This window comes from Hyperoodon ampullatus (genome assembly GCF_949752795.1).
Source record: "Hyperoodon ampullatus genome assembly, chromosome: 6".
In the NCBI taxonomy this organism is placed as follows: Eukaryota; Metazoa; Chordata; class Mammalia; order Artiodactyla; family Ziphiidae; genus Hyperoodon; species Hyperoodon ampullatus.
Genome location: NC_136919.1, coordinates 104,999,651 through 105,019,041, shown reverse-complemented (window position 1 = coordinate 105,019,041; position 19,391 = coordinate 104,999,651). Strand labels below are relative to the sequence as shown.

At 59.0% G+C, this 19,391-nt stretch overlaps 1 protein-coding gene across 1 annotated transcript; it reads left to right on the top strand.

The window, feature by feature from the left end:
- Positions 1 to 1,379: 1,379 nt before the first annotated feature.
- On the top strand, positions 1,380 to 12,268 carry NINJ1 (ninjurin 1; the record flags this gene model as incomplete). The annotated part of the gene is made up of 4 exons (XM_079706649.1): positions 1,380 to 1,454; positions 9,287 to 9,512; positions 10,338 to 10,500; positions 11,673 to 12,268. 3 exons carry the CDS (start codon positions 1,380 to 1,382, stop codon positions 10,490 to 10,492), a joined length of 456 nt encoding a protein of 151 aa, XP_079562775.1. The 3' UTR covers positions 10,493 to 10,500; positions 11,673 to 12,268.
- Between the last annotated feature and the right edge of the window lie 7,123 nt (positions 12,269 to 19,391).

The window sequence follows — 19,391 nt, the reverse complement described above, 5'->3', positions numbered from 1 at the left end:
CCCATCATGTGAGGGGGTAACACCTGCTCCCCAGGGCTGTAGGACAAAAAGTGATGCACCTGGCCCCACGCAGGGCTGTCCCATGCCACCTCCCATCTGCCCCAGAAGTCCTGTTCCAGCCCACAGCACCTAGAACAGGGCATGGCATACAGCAGGCGCTCTGTGGTTACAGGATGCATGAATGAACCTCCAGCTCCAGGCCAATGTAACTCACTATCTCCTGACCTTGGGCACTGCTGCTTACCCTCTCTGGTCTTTGGTTTATGTGGAGGGGGAAGGTCATGCACACATGGCCTTCGTCTCCCTCGCAGGCAGGGAAGCTGACGCACAGAGGTCAAGCCACCTGCCTGGGCCACTCTGCTGAAGACATCAGCAGACACCGGAAGAGAGGGCGGAAAAGGGGCAGGGGTGGGGAGGGGGACGGCGGCGCGACTAGGAGTGAAAAGCAGGTGGCCTGGGAGCCGGGTCAGGGTCAGGACAGGAGAACACAGAGGCCTATACTTTCGCATACCTGCCCGGGGAGATAATGCCTGGCCCCTTCGCACCTGCCTGGCTTCTGGGAGAGGCCCGCGTCCTGGCCGACAGAGCCAAGGGCTGGAGGAACCAACACGCTCAAGCCACCCCCAACGTCTGGCACGGGCACACACAGGGTGCCACCCCAAACAAGGGGGCCCTGCCTGAAGACACAGAGGCTGCTTCATAAGGGGCAACGGCGGGCACTGGCACAAAGCGGGCCCAACCTGTGGTGATCCGCTCTCTGCCTCCCCCCTCCCTCCCCTCGTGAGTGCGTGGGAGGCCTTCATGCCCCCATTTCCTAGACGAGAAGGCCGAGGCTCAGAGGGTGTGAGACCCACACGACTCGTTGACTCCGGTTCCGGGTGCGGGGCGGACGATGTGTTGGCGAGACCTGCAGTGGGGCCCCCGGGGTGAGCCTCACCCCGTTAAAAAAAAAAACAACAACAAAACCCACACCCGCAGGAGCGCCCGCTCGCCTTCACAGCGCGTTCTGCAGTTAGTGAAGCGGCCGGGGAAAGGCCGGTTCTTGTCCTCGTTTTATGGATTAAAAGTGTCCACGACAGGAGCACAGAGGGCGACGTACTTTACCACGAACACGCGAGGTCCGGGGCCTAAGAGTGCCGAAACGCAGCGCGGGAATTCCGCGGCCCTTGCCGCCCACGCTGGGAAGGAGAGCGGTAGTCTAGATCCAGCCAGCGAGGCCTCCAGACCCGGCCTGGGGGCGGAGTCTGAGGGCGGTGGCGTGCGCTGGGCGGGCCGGGGGGCGGGCCGACGGGGAGGCGGGGCGGGTGCGCAGCAGGGTCTCAGCGGCTGAGGCGCCGGCCGCCCTGAGGCCCGGAGCAAGGCTGCCCCAGCGTCGCGCCATGGACTCGCGACCCGAGGAGTATGAGCTCAATGGCGACGTGCGCCCGGGCTCGCTTGGCTCCCCGGACGCCTCGGTAAGCACCCCTACCCCCGTGCCGCTCTGCGACCTTGGCCGATGCCCGCCCTCTCAGAGCCCGGCGCCAGCGGCCCCCAGGGACCTATGGGCGCCGACCAGCTGCGCGCCGTGTCCTTACTGAGGGTGGCGGTGATCGCCACGCCCCGTGCGTTCCGCCCCCTACCCGCGCGGTCGGGGGCCCCAGCGGTGGCCCTGGGGCTCCAGCCACCCCGGAAGGTGAGCGGGGGCGTGGGCGGTTGGCAGAATGCCGGACGTGGCCCGGGGCAGGTAGCGCCCACACCGAGCTGCGCAGCCGAGGGGCCTGGGCGCCACCTTCCCCCCTCCGCCCGCCACTTCCCGCGGGCCCCTGCCTTCCCGGCTCCCACACCACACTCTAACTTTGCCTCTCCGCCGGCTAGATGCGCGCCCGGACTGGGCGGAGTGGATCTCGGCTTCTGGGCCCCAGGCCAGCAGCGGGCAGACAGTTACGTCACCCACGGTGTCCACGGAGACCGCACAATCTTGTGCGTGCCCTGATGGGGATCTTGGGGCCGCTGTGGCTCCCTCTCCTCTCTCCACCCGCACGAGAAGCTCTATTCAGATCCTGCCCTGCTGGCCTGGAAGCACTGTGGGCATGGGGCAGGCCCTGGCAGTGGTCCCATATTACAGCTGGTACCCTCCCACCCTGGGGTCCTGTCCTACTGGCAGGGCCAGAGTAGCCGTTCCTAACTGGCTTTGCCTTGGACTAGCACTTCCCCAAGGCCTCTGTTTGTGGCGCAGTCCTGAGCACTGCCCTCCCAACTTGTTGACTTTGGACATTCTTTCAGTTTCTGACCCCCTGGGGCTGGGGGTAGGGACGGTGGCCATGTGCGCCTGACTGGGGCAGAGACCGGCCCTGCTCAGGTGTGGGTGACCAGTCCTAGGCGATGTTGTAGTAACAGGCCACGTTTAGGGGATGGGGGGAGAACATGTGGGGCAAGCAAGGCCTTGGACTGGGGAACGGGCCCTCAGCAGGCAGGACGGGTGTGCTCAGGGATCACTGCATTCTTTGGCTTTGGGACCAGTTGCAGTTGCTGCAGCCCTGTACCACTCAGTCTGAGAGCTGAGACCGGTCCAGACGGAGAAGCCACGGCCAAAGTGCTGAACTCCCAGGGGTTGGTCCTGAAGGCAGGTGGGAGTGGGGTCAGGAAGGCTTCCTGACCAGTGGGGACATTGGCACTGAGCCCTGGAGGACTGGAATGGGGTACGGGTGTGCCTGGGAAGGGCATCCCAGGCAGGGAGAACAGTGGGAGAAAGGCCCAGGGGCTGGACCACCAAGTATCAATACATTGGAGCTGGGGAGCCAGAGGTGGTATGGGAGGTCAGACCTTGCCAGCTATGGAGGCCATGGAGGGGCTGGAAGCTCATGTGAGAGTGAACACATTCTTCCAGGGTGGCTCCAGTCACAGGCAGGGAGGCTCTGGGAGAGATGGTCAGTACTGAAGGCTGCTCTGCTCAGCCTGCCTGGGGCCCAGGCCCACCCAACACTGCTCTCCAGCCTCCGCCTTCCCCTTCCCACCCTCAGGACCTGCCTCACTGTGTTCTTGAGCACATCACTCTGTGTCTCAGTTTCTCATTTGTGAAATGGGGTGAGAGTAGGGCCTCCCTCAGAGGGTGATGGTGAGGATTAAATGGGCTAATGCGTGTGAAGTGCTGTAGGAAATGGCACACAGCCTTGTTAACATTCCTGCCTGCCACACAAGACCCCCTCCCAAAGATGCAGCCCAGGCAGGGTTTGGAAAGCGCAGCACCTTCCCTCAGGTGCAATCCCTGTGGACAGGCATGGCCCTCCCCCTGCACCTCACCTGGCTTTTCCACAGCCTTCTCTCCCGGCGGTCCCTGCCTGAATCTGAGCCCCAAACTCCTGCTTGAGGAAGGGTAGAAGGGCTTGCTGGGAGGAGGGGCGAACCCCCGGATCTTCAGATATGTCCCCACTTAAGCAAGAGCCCCAGACAACAGGGTGTGTGGGCTGGGTCACCACTATGTCCTTGGCTGCAGGAGGACTGAGTGGGAGGCCCAGGCCCAGAGCCCCCATCAGTCTCGAGACGCCCTGCCATGCGGCCTTGGGCCAGTGCAGACCCTCTCTGAACCTGTTTCCTCCTCTGTGAAGTGGGGCAGGATCACTCACCTCCCAGGGTGGCTGGGCTCAGGGAAGAGTTATACGTGTAATCCATGGGCAGATGAGCCCAGTCGGGCCAGGGTGGTGGGGGAGCTCTGCAGATATCCCCCTCCATGTGCCCCCTATCCCCATGGCCTCCATGCAAGGCCCGTCTGCTCAGATGCCCCGCAGGAGTGAGTGGGAGTCTTCACTAAGTCAGCTCACTTTCGGCTGGCAGCAGCAGGAATAGTAAACATCAATTTTATTGTGAAAATAAATGTGGCCCTTGACTGTGTCATGCCCGGGGATTTATCTCAGGGGGCAGCTGCATTGGACCCTGCAGCAGACTCTGGGACCACAGCCAGCTGAGGACACAGCAGGGAGGTGGCAGGACAGGGTGCAGTGAGGCTCCTGGGGCCACATGTGGGCTTGGAAGCCAAGTCCTGGGAGGGAGGGGTGCGTGCACAGCCTCAGCTGCTGGGGGAAGTTTGCTCCTTTTCTCTTAAACTTTTTTTTTTTTGGCTGCGCTGCACGACATATGGGATCTTAGTTCCCCGACCAGGGATCGAACCCATGCCCCCTGCATTGGAAGCGTGGAGTTTTAACCACTGGACCTCCAGGGAAGTCCCAAGTTTGCTCTTTTTCTCATTTCTGCTCTCCTGGCAGATCCCGAGGCTGGTGGGGTCTTGGCCATGTTCCAAAAGGCAGCCCTGATGTGGCTGCGGGGTTACTGCTGGCCATTGCTGAGTCCACAGGAAGCGGGACTGCCCAACCCAGCCCAGCTGCAGCAGGGAACCCCCCCGCCCCCCACCCCAGGAAACTTCCTGCCATGAACTCAGACAGGGAGCAAGAGACATCTCGGGGCTGGCTGGGTGCAGACAGTGTGGGGACAGTGCAGGAGTAAGCCAGTGTGACCTGGAGCAGGTGGCTTCATGCTGAGTCCAGGCGGTGGCCACAGTAACAGCTTATGCCCCGCACTAGTGGGTCAGACAAGGGAACCCCAGGCCCCAACAGATCCTACCCAGTCAGTTCTGAGGTCCCAGCCAGAGGCAAGGCCGCCAGAGCCCGCACATCCACTGTTGCCCCCTGAGCCCAAGGGGAGGGGCCTTATGCAGGAGTGGCTGCCATAGCCCAGCATCTGGAGCTGGACCTCCAGTGCACCCCGGGTCTCACTCAGCTCATGCATTTTCTGGGGCTAGCACTTTCTCTTCCTTGTTATGGATATTTTAAGTGGAATTAATTACAAATTGGTACAGTTCATTTGGGAGGCAACCTTTCAAAGTGGTGAGGCCTGGGTGGCGAGGAAGAGGCACATCCAGTCCTGCCCTGCACCAGCTGTGCTCTGACCAGCCACTGGGCCTCTGAGCCCTTCATTCACTCCCCTTTATGTACCCATTTTATAGATGAGGAAACCGAGGCACAGACCAGTCACTCTGTTGGTCCGTGGCGTGGCAGGATATGGAGATGATAAAGGATAGGTGCTGATGGAAGGCCCGCACCCCAGCTCCTCCCAGGGTAGCTGATGAGCCTCATAGATTTGTTGGGGGCTTGGTTCTACAGATGTGAAATTGGACTCTGGGAGCGTGGGCAGGAATTCCCACGTGGGCTCCTTGTTCCATACTTGTACATGGGGCTTGGGGGCAGGCAGGATTGGAGGAAGTGCATAACCAAAACCCTGAGGGGTCCTGCAGGGGTCCAGTGGGCCACGGCCCTGGCCTGCCCTTGTCTCCCAGGGGAGCAGAGAGGGTACAGGCCGGAGGCTGGAGGTGGGCCAGACCTCCTGGGCCCAGCTGGAGGCCACGGGCAGCCCATCCAAGCCCAGGGTGGACTGGAGGATGCATTGTGCTGAAACTGGGTTCTCTGAGTACCACAGACCTGCTTTGAATCCTGCTTCTGTCCTAGCTCCCCTCCCTGTCCGAGCCGAGGTTGCCCAGCAGTGTGACCCTGGGCCAGGTGGCCTGGGTCCCTGCGAGGTGCCTACCAATGGCTGGGATGAGACCCTCTGTCCACAGAAAGTGGGCTCAAGGAGCCAGCCCCGTGGGCATCACTGCCGAAGCCAGCTCCCTCCCCACAGGCTCCTTCCTGGCTTTTAGGGAAAAAAGCCTGGCAGCCCCAAGCTGACTCAGCTTCTGGTATGCCGTTGAGGTTTCAGGGAAGTCTTCTTGGCCCTAGGGACACACTAAACTGGGTATTTGTTCCCTGCACTGCCCAGGTCATGGTCAGGGGTCTCAGTGAGAGGGTCCCAGCATGGCTCCTGGCAGCTGGGTGGGCAGGTGGCCTGTCCAGGCCCATAGAGCTCCGCACCTGTGAGAGGTGGGCTCTGACCGCCACCGCCCCCGCCAGCCCCAGTGACCTTCTCAAGATAGCAGCCTCCCTGGGATTCACCTGTGCAGCGGTCACCTCTAGGGCCCAGAGCTCCCTCCACAGCTCAAAGCCCCTCCGCAGAAGGCCTAGGACACAAGGGCGGGCATGGGAGAAGCAGATCAGCCCTGCAGCCTCCTCCCCACCCAAGCCCCTGCCACACAAACCTCCTGGGCCCCCTGACCAGGGTGGACATGAAGCTGTGCCATGTCCTGGGTGGCCCTAAGCTTTGAGGTGGATAGGCTGGTTCAAATTCTGGTCTGCCCCTCCCTCACAGTAGCCCTGGGTCAACCCCCCTGAGCCTTAGTCTCCCACTCTATAGAATGGGAGAACAGTGCTCTTTCTCAGTGTTAGTGGGGGCACTTGGTAGATTGTAGAGCTTCCCAGACTGTGGCCTGGGGTGTACAAATGGGGAAACTGAGGCCCAGTGAAGGGGGAGCGTGTTGTCAAGGTTACACTGCCAGGCTATAGTAAGCTGGGGCTTGACCAGAGCTCCCCCCACCAGCCCCCTGGCCTGCAGCCTCTGGCCAGCGCTCCTTATCACTGCACAGGTTGAACAGGAAGCAGATGGTCGTATGGGCAGGAAGTGCCCTGTATCATGAGGGGCACATGGCCTGGGGCCCTTGCTTGCTAACTGGGACCCTGAGACAGTGGCCAGACCCCCCAGAACCTCCCGGCATGTTTGCTCCGTGGCCCTGTTGCACACATGGGAGACTGAACCCCAGAGGGGGCTGGCTGTCCTGAGGTCACTCAGCTAGAGCCAGGGGCTGGGGACTTCTGAGCACTCAGGTTCACAGGTGACCCAGGCCCCAGACCCCCACTGCAGGGCCCGAGGGGACTGTGGTGTCAGCTCTCAGGGCTTCTGAGCCCGGGGACCTGGGTTCAAATCCCAGTGCAACCCTCACTTGCTATTGGCTTTGGACAAGGTTTCTCCCCATATAGCCTCAGTTTACCCTCGGTAAGTGGGGTGTGAGGACAGGGTGACTCCCTGGAGGAAAGCACCTAGCTAAAGGGTGAGTAAGATGATGGGCTGTGCCCTGGGCACCCAAGGTGGAGGACAGCGGGGCACAGGCGCCCTGTGCTGGGGGTACTGCTGCTGATGGTGTCATTCTGTATTTGAATGTGCATGTGGCTGCATGGGCATAAAATATTTAAACAGTTCAAGAGAGCTCAGAATAAAAAGGAATTCTCCCTCCTCCTCAGAAGCCTCCACAGTTAGCCTGGATGTGTACATATGTGTGTGTATGTGTGTTTGTTAATGCATATATACATATGTATTGTATATGTGTCTATACATGTTATGTATACATGTGTCTGCATGTGTGCTCATATGTGTTTGTGCATGTGTACTGTGTATACATGTTTGTATATGCTTATACACCTATATGTGTTGTGCTTGTGTGTAGATGTGTATTGGGTACTTAAGTGTGTGTGGAAGACATTTTGGCCCTTCTGGTTTATGAAACATAGGGGCACATGGCCAGCGGGCCAGTGTCTCCAGGATGCCCACACGCAGAGGAGCACACACATGGTGAAGCGTGGCCAGATGGGCCGTTTTGCAAGAGCAGAGCTGGGAGACAGCCTGGTGCTTTTGGAGGGTGGGGGGCACAGACCCTGGGGAGGAGGGGTGTGCCTTGGTCTGGGGGTGTGGCCCACCCAGCTGTGAGTGCAGCTGTAGGCCTGGCCTGGAGAGGCAAAGGGGAGACTTGAAGAAAGAAAGAGGAGACCCCAGGCTGCACATGGAATTTCCCAAAGAGCAGGCCAGGGCCCTGGGCCCAGCGGAGGAGGCTTTCCCTGGGGGCTCTTGGGTCTCGAATTTTAAACCAAGTAGATTTGCTACTTAAGAACAACGGACACTGAGGGAAAGCAGGACATAGCAGGGCCGCCTACGTTCCGTCCTCCCTCCTGGGCATGTTATTCTAGATTAAACTTAAAAGACACAATGTAAAAATGAAGACCCCGCCCTTCTGTAGTTCTGTAATTTCCACGGTGAAATATCTCCAGCTGCACAAAGTAGAGGCTTGCCCTCCCCAGAACCCCCACCTCCCATCCCTGTATCTTTCATGACTCTAGAAACAAGATCTGAAGGGCCCCGGGAGGCCTAGTGGCTCAGGGATTCCTGTGGACAAGTGGCCAGGGCTGAGGGGTGCAGATTTGTCCTGGGAGGTTGGGGAGGGGCCTGGCCAGGAGCAGCTTGAGGAGGGCAGACGGGCTGGATACAAAGAGGAAGCCTGGCAGTTAGAGCTGGCTTCAAGTGAAACAGCCGCCCCAAGAGGTAGGCTCCAGTCCTGGGAGGGGCCTTTGTGGCCTGGACTCCAGCCTCGGAGGCAGGCCTTCTCCTGCCTAACTACCCACCCTCCTCCTGCCCCGGGAGAGAAGAGCCAATCCTACAGGGGGAGTCAGCTCTGGGTGGGGCCTTGGGGCATGGAGGGCCCTTGGGAGTGACAGGGGCCCTGGCCTTGAGGACTGGGGATGTTCTCAGGCAGAAGTGAGGGAAGAGTTATCAGGACTTGTGTTCCTGTTTTATCAACGTGAACATGAAGGCAGAATGAGCCCTGGAGATCCACTGTGCAGCATGTCGTGACCAGTACAGCACTCTAAGGGTGATAATAGTGTTATCACAAATACTAATAATAAAGGGTCAGGAGAAGACTCTGCATGTGGTGATGGTGTCACGGTACACACTTAGCTCCAAACTCTTCAAGTTGTTCACGTTTATTATGTACAGCTTTTTGTGTGTCAATCACACCTCAGTAAAGTGGGTTGAAAAAATGTTTTAATAAAAATTAAGGAAGAAGCTAAGCTCAGTTGCATTGTAGAATGCTGAGGCATCTATTGAGCACCTGCTGTGTGCCTGCACAGCTGGGAGATGGCCTGGGTGGACCCGCCATCCCAGGAAGACTTGTTTCAGGTCTGGGCGAGTATGTGGGGATCTGGGATCCAGCTGCGGTCATGTCACTTCCTGCCCTGGCACCAATCACCTCCTGGAGAGGAGGGCAGGCAGCGGCATGCAGGGAAGGCTGCCAGACGGCCCCGCCCATGGCAGGCAGACAATTGGCGGCATTTTCCCATCTAAAACCAGAGTGTGTGCTAAGCTTGTGTTTTGTTTCCTTTCTCTTCCAGGACTTGATTCCTAGGGTGGGTCTTGCAGGGGCTGCACAGCCTTCTCTGGGCCTCTTGTTCTATTAATAAGCACTTCCCTTTCGAGCCCTCATCTGGGCCCTCACCTGCTGATCCGATCAACCCCCACATCCCTGGGAAGGAGACCAGGCTCAAAGGGGGGGACACCAGGGTGGGCCCAGGCCTGCAGCCCCCTGCCGCAGAGCCCAGGCTGACCACCCCCCTCCCTGCAGCCACCCCGCTGGGGCAGGAACCAGCCCATCAACATGAACCATTATGCCAATAAGAAGAGTGCGGCCGAGAGCATGCTGGACATCGCACTGCTGTTGGCCAACGCCTCCCAGCTGAAGGCTGTCATCGAGCAGGGCCCTGGCTTCGCCTTCTTCATCCCCCTGGTGGTCCTCATCTCCATCTCCCTCATGCTGCAGATTGGTGTGGGCGTGCTGCTCATCTTCCTTGGTGCGTGCCTGGGCAGGGGCCCCCAGCAGTGGGAGGGCCCTGGGGTACCCCTGCCCCACGGTCAGCTGATTCTGCCTGCACGCACCTTGGGATGCGTCACTTACCCCACTGAGCGTTTTCCAGGCCCTCGCAGAGCTGCACGGGAGCCCCGGCCCTTCTCACTAGGCACGTGGTCCAAAATGTAGCTCCCACCGTGGCCCCCAGAGGGACCCCCATGTCTCCATCTTTCCACTCACCCAAGCTGAGGACACAGGAAAACGTCATAACGATACTAAGAGTTGATATGTACTGGGCGCCTACTGTGTACCCTCTAGACCTTATGGCGGTCTGTAGGGACTAGGTGGTAGTCCTGCCCCCAAGGTGAGGGTCAGGGCTAAGAGCAGCAAGAGCTTTGGGCTCCCCACAACCTCTGCCTGGCTGTGTGACCTCAGGCAGGTTACATGACCTCTTGGACTTCTGTTTCCTTGCCTAGAAAGCGGACATAAGGACAGCCTTGGGTAGGTGTGAGGATGGCTAGATTGTCATGCACCAGCACTCAGAAAGGTGCTTGCCTGTGTATGTTCAGCACATTGTGCCTTAAAATCCAAGCCTGGGCCTTGGGCCTCCATGCCTTCCACTTCGTGACCAGGCACCAGGCCCCTCTGAGCTTCTGTTCACTGAACAAGGGGGGTGGGATGCAGTAGTCAGGCCACAGATACCAGACGGCCCAGGCCAGAGCCCATTGTCTGTAATGTACTAAGGCAGCCATGTCTGTCTCTGGGGGACAGAAGAGGGCCCCTTGGTGTTGCACAGCCCTGGGCAGTGCCTGCTCCCTCTCGCCTACAGTCAGGTATGACCTCAACAACCCTGCCAAGCATGCCAAGCTGGACTTCCTCAACAATCTGGCCACCGGCCTGGTCTTCATCATCGTCGTGGTCAACATCTTCATCACTGCCTTTGGCGTCCAGAAGCCCACGATGGACATGGCACCCCGGCAGTAGGGGCTCAGGTGAGCTGTCAGGGCCGGCCCCGGCAGGGTCTACACACGGCTCCACCACGAGCCCACCCACTCACCCCACTGGGCCACTGACCCAGCGTGGGGGACTTAGGGTCTTTCATGCAGAGCCCCTGTGACTGCATCTGCCCTCACCTGGGCCTTGCAGGGTGGGCGCCCCTGGCCGTGCGCACCCCCACACCACACTCAGCCCACTGTCCTCGCTCAGAGAGACCCAGCGCCTGCTGAGGGTCACCCCACTTGGGAGCAGGAGCCAAAAGGAAGTCGAGTGACCCTCGTAACACACTCAGCAAGCCCCTACTATAGGATGGTTCGTGGGGCCTCAGACACAGGCAACCCTGATTGTCATGAGGGCAGATGCAGAAGGTCAGTGGGTCTGGCGTGTGTCATGTGTCCAGAGTCTGGAGCCCTGGCCAGGGCTGCACAACACAGGTCCACCCACCCTTGGGTCCAGCAGTCCTCAGGCCTGCCCCAGAGGAGAGGTGGGTGCCACAAACAGACAACTGTCCATCCACTAGCGCAGCAGAGTGGACAGGAGACTGTCCCTACACAGCAAGCACCTATGTGTCAGGGGCATACTAGAAAACCTTACAGATTGACCAAGTGGACAATGAGGTAAGATGCTGGGAGCAGGGCCTTTGTGTGGCCCCATTGTGAGCATCTGGCCTCCACTTGCCCAGGCCATTGCTATTGGCCCCACCTGGCATCAGATTCACTGCCCAGCTGCTGGCACCAGTTTGTTGTTAAGTCTGTCCCCCGTGGAGCCCTCTGGATGCCAGCCTGCTCCCTCACTCATTGCATGATGATTGGGCCACTTATTAATCACCTGCTTGTGTGCCCCAGACACAGTCCTGACTCTCCCCTAGCGTCAGCCTAGCAAGGAGACCTTGTGGGCCCCACAGCACATGTCCACCCGCCAGCCCCTGCTCTCAGAGGGCCCCTATCAGAGCGTGCTGGGACCAGGCTTTTAAATCCTGACAGTGACCCAGGAGGGGAAACTGGGGCTCTCCCAGGTCAGAATTGGGCTGTCTGATTCTGGAGTCGGAGTGACCCCAACATTTGTGGGCTGGTTGCCAGACACAACACTGAGGCAGGGTCACCAGAACAGAACTGGAGGCCCCTCTGGCCTTGGCGACCCTCATGCCTCTCCTCTCCCTTCTTTGCAGATGCCCCCAGATCGTGCCTGGCCGCAGCTGCCTAGACCCAGGAGGCGCCTTGCCCTTGAGGCCCACCCTCCTGTGCGCGCATTCCCCCAAACCGCCATAGCCCAGGCTGGCCCCACTGGGCTGCATCCAAACAAGCCACACACGGTGGTCAGGCCACTCTGGCCAGCACAGGGCCTGCTGCATCCTCAGCTGCTCCTCCTCCCGGAGCATGGCGTGGTGAGGCCCAGAGACAGAACTGTAGAGTCCTCAGCAAGGGTCGTCGCTGCCGCGGACATGCAGCAGGCCCAAGGATGGCGGGGGGCAAGAGGCTGGCGCCGTCTCAGGACATTTCCAGAGGGGTGAGGAGATGCCTTCCCTCTGCCAGTGCAGCAGTGTCCTGGCCTTGTGTGCTGCCCACCCTGAGTGACCCATGACCTCTGCACTTCCTGACCCAGGACCATAGACCACCAGTGACTCTGTGGGACCCCCACCATGGCCACTGACTCAGGCCTCACACCCTCCACCAGCAGTGACTCGGCAGGGCCCTAGCCCCTCCTTGGCGGTCTGAGCCCCCACTTTTCTAAGTACAAGTAACCAGTAAAGCTGATGCTCCTCCTCGTGTGGCTCCCAGTGCCATCCTCCCCTCCCCCAGGCCTGGGTGCTGTGCACCGTGTCCCTCACAGCACCAGCCTGTGCAGGCCTCCTCTCTCTCCCCACAAGCCTGTGACCTTTGTGGGGAGCAGCCTCTGTTGGCATCTCCAGACATCACCCCCATGTGTCCTCGGGGCACTCAGCCTGGTGACCCCTGACCAGACCCTCATGGAAAGTTCCAGCACTCCCACGTTTCCTGCAGTGTGCATGCCCACACGGGTCCCTTCTGCACCCACAGTACTGGCTCACCCTGTGGTGGTGCTGGGCACTGCTGGTCAGTCAGGCCGAGGGGACCGAGGAGAGTGGGGCTGGTGCTGAGCAAGCCTCGACCCTGCAGAGGCACCAACAAGGGCCAGGTGCTGTCTCGGGGGGGCCGTGGGGCCACATCTCACCTGGCTGGGCCCTCCAGCTCCCTCAGTCCACCCTGTGGCCTCTAGGGCCTGAGCCCTCACTCTCTGCCCCCTTGTCACCTCCTTTCTGACTCCTGCTGCCCCCACCCCCTCATCTCCTTGAGGCAGCAATGCCCTTGGTCCTCTGCAGGTGAGATACCTGAGAATCCCCTCCAAGCAACTGGAGCCCCGGGTGGGGATGCAGCCCCCAGGAGCTCCCAAGGCCTCTCCCCCATCACTTCTCTTGCCCTCTCCACTCTGAGCCTGGGGCAGCTCCAACACCTTGTTCCCTTAAGACATTCAGGTGACCCCACAGACTTCTGTGGGGCTGAAAATTCAACTCTGCACAAAGGAGTGCTTCTGGGTGAGATGATCTAATCCTGGGCTTTACTTTAAATAAATAATCCAGGAAAAAACATAGGGAAATGGATGAAATAAGATTGAAGGTGCTAGTGGCTGCGGAGCTGGGGCCACGGGGCCAGCTCTCTGCTCTTCTGTGTGTCTGAATGTCCCATAAGGAAGGTTTTTAAAGGTGATCCACATATGGGATGAGGTCCATGAAGAAGCAAGACCAGCAGGTAGGCAGTGGGTGGACACATGTTCCCAGAGGATCCAATGAACCTGGGGGCCACCCCAGCCGGAGGGGTCAGATGCAGAGCTGTGCAGGTGGCTGGGCCCCGGGAGCAAGTGGCACAGAGGACCACCTCTCCTATGAGCACATCTTACCTTGGCTGCCTTGTTACTGCCAGGAAGCAGCAGAGGTCAGGCTCCTGGCTGTGAACCTCCCCTACCACCTGGCCCTCATGGTGGGTCCAGGATGGTGTCCGGGCCCATGCCCCCAGGTCCAGCCCTGCCCAGGGCCCAGCACAAGTGGATGCTGCCCAGCACCACGTGCCTGGTATAGCCTGAAGCAGTCTGTGGCCTCTGGTGTGGGCTGGCTGGCAGCCACACCAGGCGGATGCCAGCCTGTGTGAACCATGGATGTGGCCAACAGATGGCTTAGTTCCTCCTCTGGCCAGGACAGGAAGCTGGCCCAGATGTGGCCAGAGAGGTTAAGCCCCAGATGGCTGGACTGGCTCCCAGGTCACCAAGCCAGGCTGGCCTCCACGGGTGCTAGGGGCATTGGGGACAGGGCATGACAGCAGGTGGGTCTGTGCATCCCAGCCCCCTACAGCCCCTGCCCCAGCTGCTCCCCCAACAGGTACACATGACTGCCCCCCACCTGCCCACCCACCAGCACCCAGGCTCATGTCTCTACAGTTCCGGCCCCCTGACCCTCACTCCAGATGTATTCCTGTCTCAGGTCCATGGCATGTGCTGCTGCTGCCTAGGGTCAGGGCTGTGCCCTGAGGTCTTCCCCACTGGCCCTCCTGACCACCACTGCTGGTCACTGTCATGGTGGGCCATTTGGGTTTACTCTGCCTTTGGTGCCATTGGCTAGCGTCACTGCCCACAGTGTCCCCCTGGGGCCCATATCTGAGCCCTGACTACCCCTGCACCGTCTGGCCCAAGACCAGGGCTGCTCCCTGAGAAGGAGGGTCCTGCCCACCATCTCCCTGAAGGCTGAGGGAGCTCTGCCTGAGCTGGGGGAGGAGGTGGACCCCTACTCATACTTGCACTTCTATTTGGTCTGACCTGGCTCTCCCACCGGTCGCAACCACCCACAGCCTATGTCCCCAGCACTGTGTCTGACATACAGTAGGTACTTAGTAAATATCTGCAATAGATTCACTCCTCCTCGAGTTCCGAGCCCTGTGCATGTGTCACGGTGGCCAAGGGATGGACAGAAAACCGAGGCCCAGAGAGCGAGTCAGGGCCAAGCCAGACCCAGGGGGGTGTGACAACCCTCAGGGAGTCCTCCGAGACCCTAACACATCCACTGCTTGTTAACTACCCCCTCTGCCCTACCATGCAGCTGCCCCACCCGGGGACACTTCTCTGCCCTCCCTGGGGATGGCAGAGACCCTAAGGAGTAAAAAGCAAGGAAACATACGTGCCAAGTTGGGGGACTCCACAGAGGGACACACAGGGAAGTCAAGAGCCGGGGAGCTCTCAAGACCGATGCTCTAGGACTCAGGACCGGGAGGGAGCCCCAGGAAAAGACAGGCTGTGGTGCACGAACCCTGAGGCCACATGAGCTGGGGCTGGCCTTGAAGGAGTGTGGGGTGGTCAGTGCAGGGGAGGGGTCAGTCATGCAGAGCTTGTTGAGCAAGCTCTGGGGGGACTGTGTGCTTAACCTTCTTACTGTAAAAGAGAGATGATGACTGGTGGATGACAAAAAGATGATAGATTGATGGACAGATGGATAGATGATATAGATAGATTAGATAGATAGATAGATAGATAGATAGATAGATAGATAGATGATAGATAGGGGTAGGGATAGATGAGTCATCCCCAGGTCACCCCTGGCAGAGTCACCAGATGAGGAAGTAGCTCTGTGCCAGTGGAAGCCCAAACAGGACCCCTCTGTCCCTCCGGGAACCCTTGCTCTTGTCTCCTCATTTCTCATGTCCCCTGCATGTGTCCGAGGACACCACAGTTTATTCCTGCCTGGCTCAAACCCTGGGAGTGTTCTAGGTCCGTTTCACTCTACAGGTTCTCCTTCCCTGACTCTCCATCCCCACTGTCCACCCTTCAAGGCCATGGCCCACTTGACCTGGGTGGGGGGAGGACAGGGTGAGTCATGGGGCTCTGAGGAAGGTAGGCCAGGATGGGATGGGGGCCAGTGGACCAAGAAGGTGGACTTTTGCTGCAGGATTGGGTCATTCCTCCTTCCCACACCTGCCACACCCACCTACCCATTTCCCTCCCCTCTCTCTCAGGCACCTTCTCTCCCACCTGCCTTTAATTGAACTTAATTCCTCTTTTCTCACCACATTATTTATAAAAATTAAGGAGCTGGGCTTCCCTGGTGGCGCAGTGGTTGAGAGTCCGCCTGCCGATGCAGGGGACATGGGTTTGAGCCGCGGTCCGGGAAGATCCCCCATGCCGTGGAGTAGCTGGGCCCGTGAGTCATGGCCGCTGAGCCTGCGCGTCCGGAGCCTGTGCTCCGTAATGGGAAAGGCCACAACAATGACAGGCCCATGTACCACAAAAAAAAAAAAAAAAAAAAAATCAGGGAGCTGAATGTTTTAACATTTTTCTTCCCTTTCTCTCAAGTATATATTTCATGGGAAATTAAGCTAAGCTGCTGGACCTGTGTGTGGCCCAGGGAAGATGCCCCATGGCAGCAATGCCCCCTAGGCCCTGCCCCAGCCCTTGGTGTCCTCAGAAGGGAGATGGGGCTCCAGTCCTGCCTCCAGGTGGAATAAAAATTGAGGTCCCAGCTGCCACGTGGCCAGCGATGAGGAAGGGCCCCTGCTGCATGCTCCCAAACCCCCATCCAGTCTACAAGACTGGGGTCCCAGAACCCATACAGCAGGGACCTGACCCAGAGCTTGGTCAGGCCTGGGGTCTATGCAGAGGTTTTGGAGGCACAGGGTGAGCAGTATCTTCTCTGAGATAGTCCACAGAGCACCGACCTGGTGGGAACTGGATATAACAACCCCGGATTCCAACAGTGTCAGCACCCCCACCTGGACCCTGTGTCCTCTCCCCAGAGGGAAACCCTGCATTGTGCAAATTGCAGTTGCATTTCCGGTTCCACAAACACCAGCCTGTGACCTCACCCGGCCTGAACCACATCACTGCTGGCAAGAGTATCTAGGGCCCTACCTCCCTTCATCACAGGTCCACTACTCTTCACACACACACCTCCTTCCTCACAGACACACTTCTCCCAAATGCCCGCATCACTTCCATCCCTCCCGTCCTCCTCACACCCTCCCTCATTCCTCTCCCTACACATGGGAGTTCTTCCCCACCCCAGGAAGACTGGAGATGGGACAGTCATCCCAGCACTGTGGTAGCCGGGATGAGGAACTACTCTTTTCTTCCTAGAGTTTTGGGGGGACTTTCCTGGTGGAGATGGCATTTTACATAAGACCCAGGTTGAGTAAGTAGATGGGGGGTGGAGGGCGGATGGTTAGTGAAGAGTGTTCCAGCCGAGGGAATAGCACGTGCAAAGGTGCAGAGGCATGGATCATGGGCAGTTCCAGCTGTTGAGGTATGGAGGTGGGGACGGGGGACAGTGGGTCAGGGGGCCAGCAGGGGAGACTGTGGCCCATGGTGTCTTTCACACCCTGATGGACTTAATTCATTCCGGGTCATGGTCACTGACTGACAAGGTGGTTGGCAGGGCATGGCCTCATGCAGGGAGGCACTGTGCCCAGACATGGATGCCCCATTGTTCTACATCCCTCAGTCCCAGCCCAGGAGTGGAGGCATTGTATGGCAGCAACCAGCCAGGGGCAGGCAGATGGCAGAGGGGCCTGGCTGCTGGTCTGGGCTGTTGTCGCAGACTTCAGCTGCAGGCATGGAGTCCAGGCACGGTCGGGGAAGGGGCCGTTGAGGCGGGGATCCACGGAAGGGTCCAAGAACAGCCTGAGCTCGGGGGCTGCTTTGGACCTCCAGGGCAAGGCCTTGGTAGGTCATGGATGGAAGGAGAAAGTCAGCAGTCACAAGAAGTAGCCCAACTCAAGCCAAGGGAATAGGTGTCCTGGACTATCACAGCTCACCAGACGGGTCCTGAGACCTGGGACAGCCACTCACCGCCCCTCGCTCAGGGGATGGAACCCTGCCACAGGGTCTCACAGGTCTCGGGGGGTGGACAGTACCCAGGACTTCCCTGCCACAGGCCTGCGGGGCCTGTCTCTGGGATGTTCCCTCAAAGGTGCTGTCTTAGCTCGGGGCTGCTATAACAAAGGCCACAGATTGGGTGCCGTATAAACAACATTTATTTCAGGAGGTTGGAAGGCTGAGATCAAGGCACTGGCTTATTCAGTGTTTGCTCCGCCTGCACCCTTCACACAGTGGCCTCATTTACTTTTACCCAGATGTCTCTATCACCTACAGTCAGGCGTCTGGCACCTTCACCCAGTAGTGCCCTTTACCTAGTTGTGTCTGTCACTTTCACCGGGCATGTGTCACTTTGACCCAAGCGTGTCTGTCAGAGAGCAGGACAAGCATCAAGAATAGCCCAGGCATCTGCCCAGGAAGCAATTACCCTCGGAATCAGAATCTTGCTCGCTCTCATTGGGTGGAGGGGCTGCAGACTGGACAGGACATGCTGGGCTGGGCCTCAGGGGTCTGCCGACCTCGAGAACCCCTGCCACCTTCTGAGCTCAGAGTCCAGAGCAGGTGCAGGGACTAGTCCCCTGGTCTGGCTGGCCAGTCGGGAAAGTGGCCTCCAGTCAGTCTCTGCAGCAGTAAGAGCCAGTTTACATGGGGAACTGTCTGCAAGAGACCTGGAGTGCGGTGCACGTTCACAGCCCTGAGGAGGCTGGAAGGGAGTGGGCACGTTCACAGCACCCCTAACCCTGGACCCTGAACGAGATCAAGAGGAACCTCCACGTGGGGCGCAGCCATTGGGGGATCCGTTCAGCCCATTCAGCTCAGGGTGGCACCTGTGTCCTCCCCACTGAGCACTGGCAATTGCACTCCTTTCACCCAATGGGAGTCTGTCCCAGAGAGAACATGCATTAGCTGTGCCTTCCAGCAAAGTGGTAAATTCGTGAAGCAATTTCCAGAGAACAGTACCTGGAGCAGTGCTATCCAGCTCAGGATATCCATGCTTAAGGAGGGGTCCCAAGGTTGTGTCCCTTTTTACAGATGGGTAAACTAAGGCTCAGAATTTGGAGACACACACCCACAGCCTGCAGTGCAGAGGTGGAGGAGCGAGTGGGAAGCTGCACTGTTCCAGGCTTCAGGGCAGAAAGGAGAGCTCCTATGCCTGGCTCTCCCTTGCCCTGGCCCTCACTTTAATGGCTGGGCATGCAAATGAGTGAACTAGCCCAAGAGCTGGCTGAATGAATCAGCCAGAGACCATGTCCTGAAGCTGATTCCTCTGCCTCCCATCTTGTTTCCTTCCCACATGCTCTGAGAGACTAAAACCTGGGAGTGGAACCCCTCCTGGGGGCCCAATGGTAGCGTCATTCCTGGAGTCAGGCTGTGGGTTCCTCCGGAAACCCCCTATGGAAAATGCAAGCTCATGATGATTCTTGGGTTGACAAACACACTTCTGTTTCCCCAAAGAGGCTGGAGAGGGAGGAGCTGACGGGGTGGGGGCAATGGGGAGAGGAGCCCAGCAGGGGCCAGGCCCAGGCCCTGGCAGCCCATGCCTAGTGCGGTGCACGTGTGTATCTGAGCACTGTGCACGTGTACATGTGCACACTTTTCGTGTATGTGTGCATGTATGTGTGTATGCCTGTGTGTGCACGTGCACGCATGTGGGGAGGGCACTCTTGGCAGCTGTGTGGTCCTGGGCTCTGAGCTTCAGCTCCCTCATCAGTAATGAGGGTGGTGACAGGGGTCCACATAAAAGACAGGTGCCAGACAACCACAGCCTGCAGGAGGGTGGTAGGCACTGGGGACTTGGCTCACAGGGCCCCCAGAGCCAAAGACAGAGCACCCTCTTGGACGTGTACACTCACCCTCTTGTGTCCACGAGGGACATTTCCATGACAAGATCCTGAGCCTGAGGCCGGCAGGTGAGACAAATAGGTACAAACACCCTGGTCAATGGGACAATGTCCCCAAGACAAATACAGGGGCTCAGCTCTGAGGAGGACAAGGTGCTCGGGTATGGCCAAACCCCAGG